Source organism: Nerophis ophidion, linkage group LG13 (assembly GCF_033978795.1).
Source record: "Nerophis ophidion isolate RoL-2023_Sa linkage group LG13, RoL_Noph_v1.0, whole genome shotgun sequence".
Classification (NCBI taxonomy): domain Eukaryota; kingdom Metazoa; phylum Chordata; class Actinopteri; order Syngnathiformes; family Syngnathidae; genus Nerophis; species Nerophis ophidion.
Genome location: NC_084623.1, coordinates 16715091 through 16737406, shown reverse-complemented (window position 1 = coordinate 16737406; position 22316 = coordinate 16715091). Strand labels below are relative to the sequence as shown.

Here is a 22316-nt window from a genome sequence, read left to right as displayed (position 1 = left end):
TGGGTCGCCACAAGACGCCCCGTAAAAGATAGGAAAAAGGTCAACGCTGGGGGAGGATGAGTAAAAAAATACAATCTAGACTGGTCTCCAAAGGGCGCTCAGTCTGGAGTGGGAAAAAACCTCTACATATTACAACATACATCTTGAGACTTGCAACAGAGTGGAGGGAGTGGGGGGGCTACGGTGGTGGGCTGCAGCTCTTCAGGCGCTGCTCAGCCATCTATCACCCCTAAGGGATTCGTGTCAAAGGTGTTGGATGCGGGGTGGGGTATGTGTGTGTGGTAGGTTTGCAACGGTACACGAAAAATTTCGGTTCGGTACGTACCTCGGTTTAGAGGTCACGGTTCGGTTCATTTTCGGTACAGTAAAAAAACAACCAAATGTAGATTTTTTGGTTATTTATTTACCAAATTTGTAAACAATGGCTTTATCCTTTTAACATTGGGAACACTATAATAATTTTGCCCACGTTAATCCACATTAAACTGCCTCAAGCTGTTGCTTTGATTAAATAAAATGACAAAACCTTTCTTTTACATATAAAAAGTGCAACATTAAACAGTTTCAAGTCAACTCATCATGCTTAATTTACTACAGCATTTGGGAAGCCTGTAGTTGACTTTTATTATGTAAATGTTATATTTTTGTCAACATGTGATAGCAGGCACCCTGCCATTCAAAACTAGGCTGCTACATTACTAATGATTAATGTAACTATAGCTGAAAAATAGTACAATAGCAATAGGAGAGACTATTCATCCCTGAAATCTATGGAGTTCATGTTAGTTCATGTGAAATAACAGTCAGACAGGGCTTTGCTGCCCCTAACACACGCACACACACACGCACGGGCACACACGCGCACGCACGCACGCACACACACAACAAAATGAGTTAACGTAACGCTAAAAGCTAATTAACCTTCACATCACCTCAAGCCAGAACTGTGAGCGAGCTGAACTGCAGTTTCAGTTTCTAGAATGTCAACGGGCTCATAGTGATGTTTGTAATAGTTGTGACTGGGAAGTGTTTAGTATAATTTGGGGAGTGTACGATGTTCGCTGCTAAACACATGTCTGCTCGACAATGAAGCATTTACAACATGCGTTCTGAATACGCACTGCTGATTGGCTGTTACATCGCTCTGAATACGCACTACTGATTGGCTTTGTATGTAACCAATCAGATGGTTGTGTGGGCGGGACAATGCTGGGTGCTCACTGCTCAGACAGACAGAAAGCAGAGCAGCTTGTTAAGACTTTAGAATACAAACTTGTTCGATACACCCTCGTACCGAACCGAAACCCCCCGTACCGAAACGGTTCAATACAAATACACGTACCGTTACACTCCTAGTGTGTGGTGTATTTTTTTTGTGGGTGCATGTGTGTGTGTAAGCCTGCCGCGTCTCTCTGTGCCACGGCAATGGTGTCGCGCAGTCGCTTGTCGGTCCAAAGTCAACAACTACGGGTGTGTGTCCATGAGAGACAAGAAGGGAGTTTTGTTGTGTCTTCGCCGCACTGTCCTTCAGGAGAGTCTCGAACCCAGGGAAACTATCCAAGTTACAATGTTTTGTATGCGAGTGAAAATAAAAATTTGCTTTTCACTCTAAATTGTCTATGACTGGTCCTCAAATTCATCCTGCAGGACAGACAGTCCGATGTTATCCAAATCCACAAGAGTGTCCACAGTTCTGACCCGCATCCTCCGATCATTTGTGGCAGCTTTGGTGTACTTTGAAGACTGCCAGCAACTTCCAATTTGTCGACAAAACAGAGCAACGTTTACTCCAACCAGCAGATGTCCTGTTGTCATAATTCCGAATAGGTGGATATCTTCACGTCCTTGACAAGCAGTTTCCCCCAAACCCAAGAGCTTGTCAATTTCGTTGAGGCCAGTTAAATAGTTACAATGTTTAAATTCGGAGAGCAGTGCAAAAAGAGGCAACAAGGAAGTTAAGACAAGACAAAGAAGCAAGCAGGAGAGGAAAGGGGAACTTCCGCCCTCGATGAGTGCCAATGAGAAAATTAGAAAACCTATTTTATTCCGAAAACAAGCATTATTCAACTTGCAATTAATAAATAAAGTAATCTCGGGATGTTGCAGATACTTTAAACCAGGGGTGCCCATTACGTCGATCGCGAGCTACCAGTCGACCGCGGGGGGTGTGTCAGTCGATCTCCAGCCAGGCTTTTAAAAAAAATAGACCTAAAAATTAGTGATCATCAATCTTCACCAAGACGTCACTTAAATGACATTCACGGTACCGGAGGTTCTTGTGAGATGACGCTGGCTGCTGCAAGATCATTATTATGAAAATATGACCGAGAGGAAGGCGAGAAACACTTTTTATTTCAACAGACTCTCGCGCCGTACCTTCCGTCAAAACTCTAAAGGCCGACTGCACATTTCCTATCTTCACAATAAAAGCCCTGCTTCATGCTGCCTGCGCTAACTAAATACAGAGTCTCAGAAAGCTGGCGTGCACATCACTTGTGCACGCCAGCTTTCCGAGACTCTTATTTTGTTAGCGCAGGCAGCATGAAGCAGGGCTTTTATTGTGAAGATAGGAAATGTGCAGTCGGCCTTTAGAGTTTTGACGGAAGGGACGGCGCGAAAGTCTGTTGAAATAAAAAGTGTTTCTCGCCTTCCTCTCTGTCATTTTTTTCATAATAATGAACTGGCAGCAGCCAGCGTCATCTCACAAGACCCTCGGGTGCCGTGAATGTCAATCAAGCAAGCTACGGAATTTGCCGCCAAGGTTTTTCTTGTAAAGTGTATGGAAGCTGGATGAATTAGATGCCAAAAACCAACCACTTTCATGTGGTATTGTACAGAAAGGACAACTTTTTTTCTCCTCCATTTGAAAATGTGGGCGTTATCATTATTACTCTCTGATTCCAATCAATGCAAGTCATCAGAATCAGGTAATACACCAACTTATATTCTTGTCTTTGTGAAAGAAAGACATCTACATGTGTTAGACATGCTTGTATTATCATTAAACACATTTAACTTGTTTACAAAAATGTCTCTTTCATAAATAAATACATATAAATGATATATATAAATGAGGTAGATCCCCTCGAGTTGGTCAATTGAAAAGTAGCTCGCCTGCAGAAAAAGTGTGGGCACCCCTGCCTTAAACAATATGTTTAATGTGGGGGGAAAAACAAAATATCTTATTGCAATAGTTATTTTCACATTTTTAACTACAATAAATTACTCTTGCTAAAATTAGGATTATGATGTAAAGTCAATGACTTAAAAAAAAGTGTAGTACATAGCAAAACAAGGGACATTTTTTGAAATAATATGTTGATACGGTCAGAAAGCAGCTTGAAAACGGTCTGTAAAAGATAATATATGCAAGATGTTGACCAAAGCACCACCATTACTTGTTATGTTACCACTAATTGATTAACGTGGACTTCGACTTAAACAAGTTGAAAAACTTATTCGGGTGATACCATTTAGATGTCAATTGTACGGAATATGCACTGTACTGTGTAATCTACTAATAAAAGTCTCAATCAATCAATCAATCATGTAGACCACAAGGAAGTGTTTTAAATTTAGAACACAAATCATAAAATGACCGCTCTAAGTGCTTTGCAAAATTTGTAGTGTGGATGGAAGCAGATTGTAAGTAAATTTTAAGTGCTCCCCCTCTGGCCAATATATGTCATAACAAGTGTGTGTAAGAAATTGAAATGTGCCCCTTTTGGATAACATAATTTAAAAAAAATAGATAAATATGTATACAGAGACCGACTGTAATAACTTGAAGTAAATAATGAAGATTAAAAAAACCATTACAAACCAAAAATTCGAAAAAAAAAAGTTTTACTAAAAGCTTACATTGTTTACCTTTGCATAGTATGCAGCTGAGATAGGCTCCAGCACCCCCGCGACCCCGAAAGGGACAAGCGGTAGAAAATGGATGGATGTACCTGTTATTGATATTGTAAATACAAATATTGATATACCTAGAAAAGTTGGTCCTAAAGAGGCCGGCATTTTTCAGAGGTCTCAAGAAGGTATAAAATACAAAAATGTGTATGTGTGTGTGTTGTGTTTAACTTGGTTTTAGAGTGTAATTAAAATAATAAGGAACTAGCCCGATTGTAGCTGAGATAGGCGCCAGTGCCCCCCGCGACCCCAAAAGGGAATAAGCGGTAGAAAATGGATGGATGGATAGTTTAAATATTGTGACCAACGTGAATAAATTAAAAATCATAATTTAAAACATCGACAGCATAAAACTCTAATAAATATGTATTCTGAGTATTCTCATAATCAATAAATACAATCAACAAATGTAGAAAGTATCATTCTCAGCAATGATGCCTTTACTTACCAACATGTACAGTAAATACACTGCAGGTCTCCAAACGACCAGTAGATGGCAGTAGCTGACAAAACACTTCCCCATACACCTGTCTTTGAACCTGCACATAAATATTCACAGCTGTTGAGCACGGACTAACACCAACTTTATGGAAAGTTGAACATAATATTTTAAAGATTATTATGAAGATGCCACTAATTAAAAACAATTAAAAATGTAGTACTTTTGGGTGGAATTTAAAAGCACCTTCATCTGGGTAGAAACTGCTCTGTTTGGGTCCATCTAAGTGGCCCCTCACCACACACACACACACACACACACACACACACACACACATTCTTGTAAGCCTTACCTTCTTGAGACTGCCGAAAAATTCCAACCTCTTTAGGACCACCTTTTCTAGATATATAAAGATATGTATTTATAACATTAATAATACATACAGTACATGCTATGTAAATATAAAGAAGCTTGTTGTGAAAAATTAGTTGGAGTTTCCCAAGGAAAAGGTCACAATGCCACAAGAAAAACTTATAACTTTGGCAGTATTATAATAAAAGTTGTAATTTTACTCAATGCAAGTCCAAATTTTACAATAAAAACTGACCATTTGTGCAATATTATGATAAAAGTTGGAATTTTACTCAATAACAGTCGCAATTTTACAAGAAAAGATGATCATTTTGGCAATTTTATGAAAAGAGTAGTAATTTTAATCCACAAAAGTCACAATTTTATAATACATTTTTAAGTTTTGGCAAAATTATTATAATAATCGGAATTTAACTTGGCAAAATTATAACAAAATTCTACTGTTCACCTGGTGGTTTTTTCGGGGATGAATAGGGAAGTCCTTTAGCTGCCGTCTAGTTTTATCATATACTGCTGCCTTTGAACCTGTCAATGTTTACTTTTGTACGCACATTAAATCAACAAACAATCCTAACTTTGGAGCAATGTTCACAGACTCTCGAGTATTTGGCTTTCTATCAGATGCAATGGTTTTCCGTATAGGGACCATGATGTCGGTCCTAACTTGTTCACCGGTCCTCATATGGAAGGTACTTTTCCTTGTTGATGTCTCAAGAAGGGTAGAAACACACACACACACACACACACACACACACACACACACACACACACACACACACACACACACACACACACACACACACACACACACACACTCACACACACACATTCTTGTACTCCTTACCTTCTTGAGACCACCGAAAAATGCCTACCTCTTTAGGACCACCCTTTCTAGATATATAAATATATGTATTTATAACATTAATAAAACATACAGTAAATGCTATGCAAATATAAAGAAGCTTGTTGTGAAAAATTAGTTGGAGTTTCCCAAGGAAACGGTCACAATGCCACAAGAAAAACTTAGAACTTTGGCAGTATTATAATAAAAGTCGTAATTTTACTCAACGCAAGTCAACATTTTACAATAAAAATTGAACATTTGTGCAATATTATGATAAAAGTTGGAATTTTACTCAATAACAGTCGCAATTTTACAAGAAAAGATGATCATTTGGGCAATTTTATGAAAAGAGTCGTAATTTTACTCGGCAAAAGTCACAATTTTATAAGAAAACTTTTACATTTTGGCAATATTGTGATAATAATCGGAATTTAACTTGGCGAAATTATGACAAAATTCTGATGTTCACCTGGTGGTTTTTTCGGGAATGAATAGGGAAGTCCTTTAGCTGCCGTCTAGTTTTATCATATACTGCTGTCTAGTTTTATCATATACTGCTGCCTTTGAACCTGTCAATATTTACTTTTGTACGCACATTAAATCAACAAAAAATCCTAACTTTGGAGCAATGTTCACAGACTCTCGAGTATTTGGCTTTCTATCAGATACAATGGTTTTCCGTATAGGGACCATGATGTCGGTCCTAACTTGTTCGCCGGTCCTCATATGGAAGGTACTTTTCCTTGTTGATGTCTCAAGAAGGGTAGACACACACACACACACACACACACACACACACACACACACACACACACACACACACACACACACACGCACACACACACACACACACACACACACACACACACATTCTTGTAAGCCTTACCTTCTTGAGACCGCCGAAAAATTCCTACCTTTTTAGGACCACCCTTTCTAGATATATAAAGATATGTATTTATAACATTAATAATACATACAGTACATGCTATGCAAATATAAAGAAGCTTGTTGTGAAAAAATAGTTGGAGTTTCCCAAGGAAAAGGTCACAATGCCACAAGAAAAACTTAGAACTTTGGCAGTATTATAATAAAAGTCGTAATTTTACTCAACGCAAGTCAAAATTTTACAATAAAAACTGAACATTTGTGCAATATTAGGATAAAAGTTTGGAATTTTACTCAATAACAGTCACAATTTTACAAGAAAAGATGATCATTTTGGCAATTTTATGAAAAGAGTCGTAATTTTACTCGACAAAAGTCACAATTTTATAAGAAAACTTTTAAATTTTGGCAATATTATGATAATAATCGGAATTTAACTTGGCAAAATTATGACAAAATTCTGCTGTTCACCTGGTGGTTTTTTCGGGGATGAATAGGGAAGTCCTTTAGCTGCCGTCTAGTTTTATCATATACCGCTGCCTTTGAACCTGTCAATGTTTACTTTTGTACGCACATTAAATCAACAAAAAATCCTGACTTTGGAGCAATGTTCACAGACTCTCGAGTATTTGGCTTTCTATCAGATGCAATGGTTTTCCGTATAGGGACCATAATGTCGGTTCTAACTTGTTCACCGGTCCTCATATGGAAGGTACTTTTCCTTGTTGATGTCTCAAGAAGGGTAGAACACACACACACACACACACACACACACACACACACACACACACACACACACACACACACACACACACACACACACACACACACACACACACACACACATTCTTGTAAGCCTTACCTTCTTGAGACCGCCGAAAAATTCCTACCTTTTTAGGACCACCCTTTCTAGATTTATAAAGATATGTATTTATAACATTAATAATACATACAGTACATGCTATGCAAATATAAAGAAGCTCGTTGTGAAAAATTAGTTGGAGTTTCCCAAGGAAAAGGTCACAATGCCACAAGAAAAACTTAGAACTTTGGCAGTATTATAATAAAAGTCGTAATTCTACTCAACGCAAGTCAAAATTTTACAATAAAAACTGAACATTTGTGCAATATTAGGATAAAAGTTGGAATTTTACTCAATAACAGTCGCAATTTTACAAGAAAAGTTTATCATTTTGGCAATTTTATGAAAAGAGTCGTAATTTTAATCCACAAAAGTCACAATTTTATAAGAACAATTTTAAATTCTGGCAATAATATGATAATAATCGGAATTTAACTTGGCAAAATTATGACAAAATTCTGCTGTTCACCTGGTGGTTTTTTCGGGAATGAATAGGGAAGTCCTTTAGCTGCCGTCTAGTTTTATCATATACTGCTGCCTTTGAACCTGTCAATGTTTACTTTTGTACGCACATTAAATCAACAAACAATCCTAACTTTGGAGCAATGTTCACAGACTCTCGAGTATTTGGCTTTCTATCATATGCAATGGTTTTCCGTATTGGGACCATGATGTCGGTCCTCATATGGAAGGTACTTTTCCTTGTTGATCTCTCAAGAAGGGTAGAAACACACACACACACAGACACACACACACACACACACACACACACACACACACACACACACACACACACACACACACACACACACACACACACACACACACTGGCGAGTCCCAGCGCACACTTCCCAACAGCCAACAACTTCAGCGCCCATTCCTGACTGCATGACCCGGATAAGTGTCACTCACGTCGGCTTGAGGCACAGCGGGAGCCCCTGTTGGTGGTGGTGGTGGTAGGTGGGGTGGAGGCTATATACGCACGGCGGAGAGTTGACGTCGCAGAACACCGGAGAAGCTCTCACTGTGGTGGAGACACGACGAGGGAGGACCTGGATGGTGTCCACTAACTGTCTTTGAGCGCCGTGGACTCGTCCTGCCCTCCACGAACTTGTGTGAGGACATCTTGCGGGAGGATGGTAGCGCGGACCAGGGCAGCCCAGCAGAGACCGACGCTCCTGTGGCTCGTTGTAGGTGAGTACACAACACAAAAACAACACAAAAACAACACAACACTGTCATGTGTGTCGTGACTACTCTATGGAATGTTGAGTTATCACACAATCTATAAAAAAAAATCAACATTACCTACTGCAGTTTTGTGTTTAGTTTGAAATGAGCATGTAAACAATGAATTATATGTACAGCGTATAAATAAAGCAACATAAATAATCCCCATAGAATTCCAGCATTTGTTGATAGTTATGTAACTCTACATACATACATAAATAGCCTTACTATCAAATGACTTTAAAAGTCTTATATAAGTCTTATAATGAAGGCAACGCATGACAAAAGTGTCTGTATTGGTTATAATAACCTACTATCAAAATGACTTTAAAATTATTGTATACAGTAAATCTTATAATGAAGGCAACACATGATGTAAGTGTCTATATTAGTTATAATAACCTACTATCAAAATTACTTTAAAAGTCTTATTTAAGTGTTATAATGAAGGCAACGCATGACGTAAGTATCTATATTGGTTGTAATAGCCTACTATATAAATTACTTTATAAGTGTTATAATGGAGGCAACGCATGACGTTAGTGTCTATATTAGTTATAATAGCCTACTATCAAAATTACTTTTAAAGTTGTATATAGTCTTATAAAGAAGGCAACGCATGACTTTTAGTTATAATAGCCTACTATCAAAATTACTTTATAAGTGTTATAGGGGAGGCAACGCATGACTATTAGTTATAATAGCCTACTATCAAAATTACTTTATAAGTGTTATAATGGAGGCAACGCATGACGTAAGTGTCTATATTAGTTATAATAGCCTACTATCAAAATTACTTTAAAAGTCTTATATAGTTTTATAAAGAAGGCAATGCATGACTATTAGTTATAATAGCCTACTATCAAAATTACTTTATAAGTGTTATAATGGAGGCAACGCATGACGTAAGTGTCTATATTAGTTATAATAGCCTACTATCAAAATTACTTTAAAAGTCTTATATAGTTTTATAAAGAAGGCAATGCATGACTATTAGTTATAATAGCCTACTATCAAAATTACTTTATAAGTGTTATAATGGAGGCAACGCATGACGTAAGTGTCTATATTAGTTATAATAGCCTACTATCAAAATTACCTTAAAAGTCTTATTTAAGTGTTATAATGAAGGCAACGCATGACGTAAGTATCTATATTGGTTGTAATAGCCTACTATATAAATTATTTTATAAGTGTTATAATGGAGGCAACGCATGACGTAAGTGTCTATATTAGTTATAATAGCCTACTATCAAAATTACTTTATAAGTGTTATAATGGAGGCAACGCATGACTATTAGTTTTAATAGCCTACTATCAAAATTACTTTATAAGTGTTATAATGGAGGCAACGCATGACGTAAGTGTCTATATTAGTTATAATAGCCTACTATCAAAATTACTTTAAAAGTCTTATATAGTTTTTTAAAGAAGGCAATGCATGACTATTAGTTATAATAGCCTACTATCAAAATTACTTTATAAATGTTATAATGAAGGCAACGCATGACGCAAGTGTCTGTATTAGCTTTTAATAGCCTACTATCAAAATTACTTTAAAAGTCTTATATAGTCTTATAAAGAAGGCAACGCATGACTATTAGTTATAATAGCCTACTATCAAAATTACTTTATAAGGGTTATAATGAAGGCAACGCATGACGTAAGTGTCTGTATTGGTTATAATAGCCTACTATTAAAATTACTTTATAAGTGTTATAATGAAGGCAACGCATGACGCAAGTGTCTATATTAGTTATAATAGCCTACTATCAAAATTACTTTAAAAGTCTTATATAGTCTTATAAAGAAGGCAACGCATGACAATTAGTTATAATACCATCCATCCATCCATCCATCATCTTCCGCTTATCCGAGGTCGGGTCGCGGGGGCAGCAGCCTAAGCAGGGAAGCCCAGACTTCCCTATCTCCAGCCACTTCGTCTAGCTCTTCCCGGGGGATCCCGAGGTGTTCCCAGGCCAGCCGGGAGACATAGTCTTCCCAAAGTGTCCTGGGTCTTCCCCGTGGCCTCCTACCAGCTGGATGTGCCCTAAACACATCCCTAGGGAGGCGTTCGGGTGGCATCCTGACCAGATGCCCGAACCACCTCATCTGGCTCCTCTCGATGTGGAGGAGCAGCGGCTTTACGTTGAGCTCCTCCCGGATGGCAGAGCTTCTCACCCTATCTCTAAGGGAGAGCCCCGCCACCCGACGGAGGAAACTCATTTCGGCCGCTTGTACCCGTGATCTTATCCTTTCGGTCATGACCCAAAGCTCATGACCATAGGTGAGGATGGGAACGTAGATCGACCGGTAAATTGAGAGCTTTGCCTTCCGGCTCAGCTCCTTCTTCACCACAACGGATCGGTACAACGTCCGCATTACTGAAGACGCCGCACCGATCCGCCTGTCGATCTCACGATCCACTCTTCCCGCACTCGTGAACAAGACTCCTAGGCACTTGAACTCCTCCACTTGGGGCAGGGTCTCCTCCCCAACCCGGAGATGGCATTCCACCCTTTTCCGGGCGAGAACCATGGACTCGGAATTGGAGGTGCTGATTCTCATTCCGGTCGCTTCACACTCGGCTGCGAACCGATCCAGTGAGAGCTGAAGATCCCGGCCAGATGAAGCCATCAGGACTACATCATCTGCAAAAAGCAGAGACCTAATCCCGTGGCCACCAAACCGGATCCCCTCAACGCCTTGGCTGCGCCTAGAAATTCTGTCCATAAAAGTTATGAACAGAATCGGTGACAAAGGACAGCCTTGGCGGAGTCCAACCCTCACTGGAAACGTGTCCGACTTACTGCCAGCAATGCGGACCAAGCCCTGACACTGATCATACAGGGAGCGGACTGCCACAATAAGACAGTCCGGTACCCCATACTCTCTGAGCACTCCCCACAGGACTTCCCGAGGGACACGGTCGAATGCCTTCTCCAAGTCCACAAAGCACATGTAGACTGGTCGGGCAAACTCCCATGCACCCTCAAAAACCCTGCCGAGAGTATAGAGCTGGTCCACAGTTCCACGACCAGGACGAAAACCACACTGTTCCTCCTGAATCCGAGGTTCGACTATCTGGCGTAGCCTCCTCTCCAGTACACCTGAATAAACCTTACCGGGAAGGCTGAGGAGTGTGATCCCACGATAGTTGGAACACACCCTCCGGTCCCCCTTCTTAAAGAGGGGGACCACCACCCCTGTCTGCCAATCCAGAGGTACCGCCCCCGATGTCCATGCGATGCTGCAGAGTCTTGTCAACCAAGACAGCCCCACAGCATCCAGAGCCTTAAGGAACTCCGGGCGGATCTCATCCACCCCCGGGGCCTTGCCGCCGAGGAGCTTTTTAACTACCTCAGCGACCTCAGCCCCAGAAATAGGAGAGTCCACCACAGATTCCCCAGGCACCGCTTCCTCAAAGGAAGACGTGTTGGTGGGATTGAGGAGGTCTTCGAAGTATTCCCTCCACCGATCCACAACATCCGCAGTCGAAGTCAGCGGAACACCATCCGCACCATATACGGTGTTGATAGTGCACTGTTTCCCCTTCCTGAGGCGGCGTATGGTGGTCCAGAATCGCTTCGAAGCCGTCCAGAAGTCCTTTTCCATGGCTTCCCCGAACTCTTCCCATGTCCGAGTTTTTGCCTCCGCGACCGCTAAAGCTGCACACCGCTTGGCCCGTCGGTACCCGTCCACTGCCTCCGGAGTCCTATGAGCCAAAAGAACCCGATAGGACTCCTTCAGCTTGACGGCATCCCTCACTGCTGGTGTCCACCAACGGGTTCTGGGATTACCGCCACGACAGGCACCAACAACCTTGCGGCCACAGCTCCAATCAGCCGCCTCGACAATAGAGGTTCGGAACATGGTCCACTCGGACTCAATGTCCCGCACCTCCCTCGTGACATGTTCAAAGTTCTCCCGGAGGTGTGAATTGAAACTCTCTCTGACAGGAGACTCTGCCAGACGTTCCCAGCAGACCCTCACAATGCGTTTGGGCCTGCCAGGTCTGTCCGGCATCCTCCCCCACCATCGCAGCCAACTCACCACCAGGTGGTGATCGGTAGAAAGCTCCGCCCCTCTCTTCAGCCGAGTGTCCAAAACATAAGGCCGCAAATCCGATGACACAACTACAAAGTCGATCATGGAACTGCGACCTAGGGTGTCCTGGTGCCAAGTGCACATATGGACACCCTTATGTTTGAACATGGTGTTTGTTATGGACAATCCGTGACGAGCACAAAAGTCCAATAACAAAACACCACTCGGGTTTAGATCCGGGCGAGCATTCTTCCCAATCACGCCTCTCCAAGTTTCACTGTCGTTGCCAACATGAGCGTTGAAGTCCCCCAGTAGGACAAGGGAATCACCCGGGGGAGCACTTTCCAGTACTCCCTTGAGTGTACCCAAAAAGGGTGGGTATTCTGAACTGCTGTTTGGTGCGTAAGCACAAACAACAGTCAGGACCCGTCCCCCCACCCGAAGGCGAAGGGAAGCTACCCTCTCGTCCACTGGGTTGAACTCCAACGTGCAGGCTTTGAGCCGTGGGGCAACGAGAATTGCCACCCCAGCCCGTCGCCTCTCACTGCCGGCAAGGTGAGTCCGACTATATCCAGCCGGAACTTCTCTACCTCGCGGACTAGCTCAGGCTCCTTCCCCCCCAGTGAGGTGACGTTCCACGTCCCAAGAGCTAGCTTCTGTAGCCGAGGATCGGACCGCCAAGTGCCCTGCCTTCGGCTGCCGCCCAGCTCACAATGCACCCGACCTCTATGGCCCCTCCTATGAGTGGTGAGCCCATTGGAGGGATGACCCACGTTGCCTCTTCGGGCTGTGCCCGGCCGGGCCTCATGGGGACAGGCCCGGCCACCAGGCGCTCGCCATCGTGCCCCAACTCCGGGCCTGGCTCCAGAGCGGGGCACCGGTGACCCGCGTCCGGGCGAGGGAAATCTGAGTTAATTTTGTTGTAATTCCATAGAAGTCTTTGAGCTGCTCTTTGTCTGATCACTCACCTAGGACCTGTTTGTCTTGGGAGGGCATGAAAGCCCCCAGACAACATAGCTCCTAGGATCATTGGGACACGCAAACTCCTCTACCACGGTAAGGTAGCAGCTCAGAGAGGAGTAGTTATAATACCTTACTATCAAATTACTTTATAAGTGTTATAATGGAGGCAACGCATGACGTAAGTGTCTATATTAGTTATAGTAGCCTACTATCAAAATTACTTTATAAGTGTTATAATGAAGGCAACGTACAACGTAAGTGTCTGTATTGGTTATAATAGCCTACTATCAAAATTACTTTATAAGTGTTATAATGGAGGCAACGCATGACGTAAGTGTCTATATTAGTTATAATAGCCTACTATCAAAATTACTTTATAAGTGTTATAATGAAGGCAACGCATGACGTAAGTGTCTATATTAGTTATAATAGCCTACTATGAAAATGACTTTAAAAGTCGTATATAAGTCTTATAATGAAGGCAACACATGACGTAAGTGTCTATATCAGTTATAATAGCCTACTATGAAAATGACATTACAAGTCTTATATTAGTGTTATAATGAAGGCTACAGATGGTGTAAGTGTTATAATAGTCTATTATCAAAATGACTTTAAAAAGTCTTATATAAGTGTTATCATTAAGGCAACAGACGACGTAAGTGTCTATACTTGTTATAATAGCCTACTATCAAAATTACTTTAAAAGTCTTATATAAGTCTTATAATAAAGGCAACGCATGACGTAAGTTTCTGTATTGGTTATACTAACTTACTATCAAAATCACTTTATAAGTGTTATAATGAAGGCAACGCATGACGTAAGTGTCTATATTAGTTATAATAGCCTACTATCAAAATCACTTTAAAAGTCGTATGTAAGTCTTATAATGAAGGCAACAGATGACGTAAGTTTCTATATTAGCTATAATAGCCTACTATCAAAATTACTTTAAAAGTCTAACATAAGTCTCATATTAAGGGCAACCCAAGACGTAAGTGTCTATATCAGTTATAATCGCCTACTATCAAATTGACTTTAAAAGTCTTATATAAGTGTTATCATGAAGGCAACAGACAACGTAAGTGTCTATATCAGTTATAATCGCCTACTATCAAATTGACTTTAAAAGTCTTATATAAGTGTTATCATGAAGGCAACAGACAACGTAAGTGTCTATATTAGTTATAATAGCCTACTATCAAAATTACTTTAAAGGTCTTATATAAGTGTTATTTGTTGCTGTTTGTAAATGTTGAAATTTATAAATAAAGGTTTATAAAAAAAAAAGTGCAGTTAATCATGTGACCGCCTGGCACTGTTTGATTGGTGAAACGGAGTCAAACGTCACCAGTGACTGCATTTGATTGGTGAAACGCAGGCATGTGATGGATCCTACTTCGAAGGTCTGTCCGACAAACCAAAACAAACAAAGCGTGCATTAACAGATCGATAAAAATCAGTAGCGAGTAGCGAGCTGAATGTAGATGAACGGAGCGGAGTAAAAGTAGTGTTTCTTCTCTATAAATATACTCAAGTAAAAGTATGTTACATTACTCTTAGAAGTACAATTTATCCCAAAAGTTACTCTATGATGTAACGGAGGAAATGTAGTGCGTTACTACCCACCTCTGCAAACTCCACACAGAAATTTCTCGAGCCCGGTATTGAACTCGGGACCTTCGTATTTTACATATGTAGCATAAAGAATTACTTTTGCGGCATCTAGTGGATACATTTAGAACAGCAGTTTCTTTCATTCAAAAATGTTGGACATCGGGGGCGGTACCTCTGGATTGGCAGACCGGGGTGGTGGTCCCTCTCTTTAAGAAGGGGGACCGGAGGGTGTGTTCCAACTATCGTGGGATCACACTCCTCAGCCTTCCCGGTAAGGTTTATTCAGGTGTACTGGAGAGGAGGTTACGCCGGATAGTCGAACCTCGGATCCAGGAGGAACAGTGTGGTTTTCGTCCTGGTCGTGGAACTGTGGACCAGCTCTATACTCTCGGCAGGATTCTTGAGGGTGCATGGGAGTTTGCCCAACCAGTCTACATGTGCTTTGTGGACTTGGAGAAGGCATTCGACCGTGTCCCTCGGGAAGTCCTGTGGGGAGTGCTCAGAGAGTATGGGGTACCGGACTGTCTTATTGTGGCGGTCCGCTTCCTGTATGATCAGTGTCAGAGCTTGGTCCTCATTGCTGGCAGTAAGTCGGACACGTTTCCAGTGAGGGTTGGACTCCGGCAAGGCTGTCCTTTGTCACCGATTCTGTTCATAACTTTTATGGACATAATTTCTAGGCGCAGCCAAGGCGTTGAGGGGTTCCGGTTTGGTGGCCGCGGGATTGGGTCTCTGCTTTTTGCAGATGATGTGGTCCTGATGGCTTCATCTGGCTGGGATCTTCAGCTCTCGCTGGATCGGTTCGCAGCCGAGTGTGAAGCGACCGGAATGAGAATCAGCACCTCCAAGTCCGAGTCCATGGTTCTCGCCCAGAAAAGGGTGGAGGGCCATCTCCGGGTTGGGGAGGAGACCCTGCCCCAAGTGGAGGAGTTCAAGTACCTAGGAGTCTTGTTCACGAGTGGGGGAAGAGTGGACCGTGAGATCGACAGGCGGATCGGTGCGGCGTCTTCAGTAATACGAACGTTGTATCGATCCGTTGTGGTGAAGAAGGAGCTGAGCCGGAAGGCAAAGCTCTGAATTTACCGATCGATCTACGTTCCCATCCTCACCAATGGTCATGAGCTTTGGGTCATGACCGAATGGATAAGATCACGGGTACAAGCGGCCGAAATGAGTTTCCTCCGCCGGGTGGCGGGGCTCTCCCTTAGAGATAGGGTGAGAAGCTCTGCCATCCGGGAGGAACTCAAAGTAAAGCCGCTGCTCCTCCACATCGAGAGGAGCCAGATGAGGTGGTTCGGGCATCTGGTCAGGATGCCACCCGAACGCCTCCCTAGGGAGGTGTTTAGGGCACGTCCAGCCGGTAGGAGGCCACGGGGAAGACCCAGGACACGTTGGGAAGACTATGTCTCCCGGCTGGCCTGGGAACGCCTCGGGATCCCCCGGGAAGAGCTAGACGAAGTGGCTGGAGATAGGGAAGTCTGGGCTTCCCTGCTTAGGCTGTTGCCCCCGTGACCCGACCTCGGATAAGCGGAAGATGATGGATGGATGGATGGATTTCTTTCATTCAAAAATGTTGGCTATTTTTATACTTAGCAAACTCATCCGGCGGGCAGGGTAAAACTGCGGGCCGTACGTTTGACAACCCTGCTATATAGAAAAGAAACAATGTCCATATGTATCTGTATTTGCTGTAAATTTGTACAAAATCATCAAAATTACATTTTGTAATGAATGTGCATTTTTCAAACTGGGACTATTGCTTTGGTTGTTGAAAACGATCAAAGTACAAACCACATCAGCAGGATGTCAGTTTTATAAAAAGTGCCACAAAAACAAAAAACATGGAGTTATCTGTCTTTGCATCAAAACTTTTCATAGAGCCCTCAATGCAGACCACGGTCAGATCCGATATTTTTGTGTGTAAATCCAGACTGATCCACCAGTCACAACCCTTCCAGTTTTGATAAATAGTTACTATATCTGTTGTAGTCATACGTTTTTTTTCATAGGTTTTTGTACAAATGTGTACCTCTTTGCTCCATTCTAGTTTTATGATAAAATCTGTTTACTCCTTTTTTGAGGTACACCTTAGCAAGATACAGTGCAGCTCTACAATGGAAACTTGGGTTCCAATTATTAAAATATTCTGAAGGTAATTCCTTGCTGACAGAGATAATCAATACTGAGGTATAAAAATTGGGATTTTGTGACAAAGTTATTTATATTTGTCACACCAGCTCAGTCCTCTGTCTTCTATTTCTACAAAGTGTGTAATATACCGTTTCTCCAAAACTCATTAATAATCTGTCCACTCAGGCGGTTCATTTATCTGTCGAGAACTCTTTCATTCCCTGCGTCTTTCAGGCAGTTTAATAGATGACTTCTGTCACCAGAAATGTTTGTCACATTTTAAATTGACTTTTGTTTACCCCTATCTTCAAGAATGCAGAGGACAATGGAGTCATTCACACTTTTCCATCCATAGGAACTCTTTGATAATTTGCATTTTCATTGTTGCATTTAGACTTAGACTTAGACAAACTTCAATGATTTAATTGGGAAGAACTTGGAAAAACTCCATAATTGATGTGTCGGAATGAAAACACTTTGAAAGTCATTTAAGGATGAATGATTCGTCATTGAAAGAGGCTTATAGTTGGTCATGGGACTTTAATGCTCGGTTGGACCAAGTGAACAAGTCTGGGATTACGTTTGAAGTACTGGAATTTTATTTGGAACGGTGACAGAAACTCCACCAAATGTTCTGTAGTTGCTGTTTTGTAAGGTGGACTGTTGCAAAGTGGAAAAGTGTTCTGTGGTCTGACGAGTCAACATTTCACATTTTTTTGGGAAACTGTGGACGTCGTGTCCTCCAGAATAAAGAGGAAAAGAACCATCCGGATTGTTATAGGCTCAAAGTTCAGAAGCTAGCATTTGTGATGGTATGGGGGTGTATTAGTGCCCAAGGCTTGGGTAACTTACGCAGCTATGAAGGCACCATTAATGCTTAAAGGTACATACAGGTTTATGTTGCCATCCAAGCAACGTTATCATGGACGTCCCTGCTTATTTCAGCAAGACAATGCCAAGCCACTTGTTACAACAGTGTGTCTTCATAGTAAAACAGTGCAGGTACTAGACTGGCCTGCGTATAGTCCAGACCTGTCTCCCATTGAAAATGTGTAGCACATTATGAAGCCTAAAATACGACAACTGTTGAACAACTTAAGCTGTACATCAAGAAAGAATGGGAAGGAATTCCACTTGAAAAGATTCAAAAACTGATCTCTTCAGTTCCCAAGCGTTTACTTAGTGTTGTTAAAAGGAAAGGCCCCGTAACACAGTGGTAAACACGCCCCTGTGCCAACTTTTTTGCAATGTGTTGCAGCCATTAAATTGTAAGTAAATTAAGTTAAATTTCATTTCTCAATTTGAACATTAAATATCTTGTATTTGCAGTTCAGGTTCAAACACTGATGACATCTATTAAACAGACGAGAAGCAAGGAATCATGCAGAGACAGAGTTCAATTTGGCTCAAATGAGGAGAGACGATTTTTTGGGCTGTACTCAAGTTACAGATCCAAACTTCTCTCCAAAGTCCAGCCCACTTGCTTCCTCTATTTATTTGGGAGGCCCCAGTTACATCACTGAAGCCACCGCTGAAGGGAAGGGGGTAATCTCAGGAGCTCCAATTAGACAAAATATATGATGTAATTGATGTTTTGACAGTGTTGTCCTTACCGGGCCAGTACGTTAACCTTCTGCAAAAATATGGTGTCACGGTATCGGTATTACACTTACCGCTCTTAAAGGAGTCATGTTATGATGTTTTTTTTCTACATTTAAAACACTTCCTTGTGATCTACATGACATGTAATGGTGGTTATTTGTTCCACCATATATATTCAGCCAACAGATTGTCCACATATGCATAATCTCCTGATGCCACCAATGGCAAAAAACGAAAAGTTGGTTTTGAGAAATAGGGTCCCTTTAAATGTTTAAATGTCTTTACTGAAAAGAAGAGAACAACTACATTTCAACTAAACATCCATCCATTTCCTACCGCTTGTCCCGTTCGGGGTCGAAGGGGGTGCTGGAGCTTATCTCAGCTGCATTCGGGCAAAAGGCGGTATACACCGTGGACAAGTCGCCACCTCATCACAGATAGATCGACAACATTCACACTCACATTCACACACTAGGGCCAATTTAGTGTTGCCAATCAACCTATCCCCAGGTGCATGACTTTGGCAGTGGAAGGAAGCCGGAGTACCCGGAGGGAACCCACGCAGTCACGGGGAGAACATGCAAATTCCACACCAGAAAGATCCCAAGCGAATAATCAAACCCAGGACCTTTGTATTGTGAGGCATACGCACAAACCCCTGTTCCACCGTGCTGCCTTCAGTTAAACAGTCATTTTTAAATAGTATATTAGTAGATAATAAGAGTGGAGCCTATGTATTTAAAATGGATAAAACATAACTAAATATTTTTAAATAAATAATAATAAAGTGCAATTGTACTGTTGCTAAAACTGCTACGTGAATATTTGAATATATATGAATACAAACAAACACAAGTGGCTGCAGGAGATAACAACTGATGAAAAGACACTTATAAGTAAGATTTAACAAATAAATAAATAGATGTAGACAGGTGCTTAAAACTGAACGAATGTTTTGAAAACTTGCTGACAACTTTTCAGTGAGTGAATTGATTAACGTGGACCCCGACTTATTGGGGTGTTACCATCTAGTGGTCAATTGTACGGAATGTGTACCGTACTGTGCAATCTACTAATAAAAGTTTCAATCAATCAATAAATCAAAAGTGTTTTTAAGTTACTGAATTGTGTATTTGGTGACTTCCAATTAATTTCCTGCTTCAATTATAACTTTATTTTATTGTTAGCATGCCATATCTTCCTCACAATCAAAATAAATTTGTATATGGGTCACTAATGCCAAATGCAAAGTTAAGTTGTAACTCTACTGGTACTTTAATACATTCCTGAAAGGAATTATCCGCGATCTTCCATAGTTTCTGCATTTGGAGGTTCTTCTCGGCCTGGAACTGTAGGATGTTTGGTGCAGTGTTTTTCAACCTTTTTTGAGACAAGGCGCATTTTTTTCCATTTAAAAATCCGGAGGCACACCACCAGCAGAAAACGTTAAAAAAATGAAACTCCACCAGGTCATCCTCGTGCCTTATTTTGAGTTTGTTGGTGTTTTCCTGTGTGTAGTGCTTTAGTTCTTGTCTTGTCCTGTTATTTAGTTTTTTTCCTGTAGCAGTTTTATGTCTTCCTTTGAGCGCTATTCCCCGCAACCTGCTTTGCGTTAGCAAGCAAGGCTATTGAAGTTGTTGCTATTCTTCTTTTGTGGAGACATTGTTGATTGCCATGTCATGCAAGGATGTACTTTGTGGACGTCGTCCGTCTCTGCTCCACACGCTGCAAGTTTTTGCTGTCGTCCAGCATTCTGTTTCTGTTTACTTTGAAACCAGTTCAGTTTTACTGTCATTTTACATAGCCATCCCTATGCTTTATTGCCTTTTCCTTTTGTTCATTTTTGGCTTAAGCGTTACATACCTTTTTTTTACCTGCATGCTGTGGTCTGCATATTGGGATCACAGTTCTACAGCCAAGTTCTACACAGCGCAGTATTATTCATTTGCAAAAAAAATATTTTTTTGGACCAATTAAGTGAAGTTGCATCATTTCCCACGGCACACCAGACAATATCCAACGGCACACTGGTGTGCCGCGACACAGTGGTTGAAAAACATTGGCTTAGTGCAATGTGAGCAGCCACAAGTTATCCTGGCACGATTCTCATCTCTTCACGTGCACCGAACAAAGCAAATGTCTGTCGTTCTGCTGGGTATTGTTTGGGTGACACTTTAGTATGGGGAACACATATTCACCATTAATTAGTACCATATTGACTCTTAATTAGTCATTATTAAGACCTTATTAATGCCTTTTTCTGCATGGCCTTGTTATACAACCTGTAAGCCATTAACTAAGAGCGTATTCCCTCAATAACCTCAGAATTATTGTTTATTAGTAACCCTAACCCTAACCCCTATATTAGTTCCCCTAGAGTGCAAATAACTCTAAATTAAGTCTTTGTTACTTTAATAAGCAACTGATTAATGGTGAAAATGTTCCCCATAGTAAAGTGTTATCATTGTTTGGCTTTGTGCAAAGAACTTGCAGTGGACCATATCCGACCTGTTGAAGAAAGCCATCAACTTTCAGTCCTGGAACTTTTCTGACACAGCTCGTCCATTTGGACGTAAGATATGTCCTCCAATGCAGTGGTTCCCAACCATTTTGAGCCCAAGGACAGAAAAAAAACGTACAATAATGCAGAATCAGCGAGAACCTTGTCTTTCCTTGCAACTAGGTGACTCTCTCTGGAGTCTGACACTTGATATATGTTCCTTATGTCCAGTCTATTCCCTTGTTTGGTTTGAGTGGCTGTCGCGGCAGAAACACCCAGCTTCCCAAAGATGATAAGTTGCAGAAGTTTTCAGTGATTGTGTGGCAATGTCAGGACATTTTGCCCTGACATTAATGCAGAATGTATGAAGGTTGGAAGTTGCCTTGAATCGCATTGTAAGACCAGTTGTAAGTAAGTAAGCAAGCAACGCTCAAACTCTTTTGAAAGCTGAGACAGGTAGCTTTAGTTTATTGTTCTTCGGTCAATGTTCAACAAAGCAAAAAAACAGTTGTACATTCATAGATTGAAAATAAAAAGTTGTACATTCATAGATTGAAAATAAAAAAATGTTACAGACCGAAAGGGTTTAGGCTGAAGTTAAACACTTATTGCGCCTAACCCTATAAACAATTTCAAGTACAAAATAAATATCCGAACGTTATAAAAAGTCCTGTGCACAACTTATTATAAATACACATTATAAACAACATTATAAACAACATGAACGTAGTTCAATTTTATACACAGTACAGGCATGTGAAATATCCCTGTGTACATATAGACCTTTGCACTAATTATATATACAATATATACAAACAATTGTACTTCTATTATTATTTATATCTCATGTTTAATTTTTAATTAACATTAATCATAGTATTAACTACAATGTTAATTCAAGAGTGATATATT

At 41.1% G+C, this 22316-nt stretch overlaps 2 protein-coding genes across 3 annotated transcripts in view; one reads left to right on the top strand and one right to left on the bottom strand.

Annotated features, from left to right (window-relative positions):
• Positions 1-8465, bottom strand: part of map3k19 (mitogen-activated protein kinase kinase kinase 19) — a 56082-nt gene extending 47617 nt beyond the window's left edge. Inside the window, exons 1-2 of the mRNA XM_061918463.1 lie at positions 8227-8465; positions 4361-4451 (exon numbers count right to left, since the gene is read on the bottom strand). The gene's annotated coding sequence lies outside the window, so the exon portion shown is untranslated. The remainder of the gene's footprint in view (positions 1-4360; positions 4452-8226) is intronic.
• The window catches only part of LOC133564274 (receptor activity-modifying protein 1-like), a 186391-nt gene continuing 172177 nt past the window's right edge, over positions 8103-22316 (top strand). The window contains exon 1 of one of the 2 annotated variants that reach the window (XM_061918468.1): positions 8103-8504. Coding sequence is in view for 1 of the 2 variants with exons in the window: in XM_061918467.1 (XP_061774451.1) it covers positions 8451-8508 (58 nt within the window). In the remaining variant the exon portion in view is untranslated. Of the gene's footprint in view, positions 8509-22316 lie in introns of both variants that reach the window. The other variant, XM_061918467.1, reaches the window with a different exon arrangement.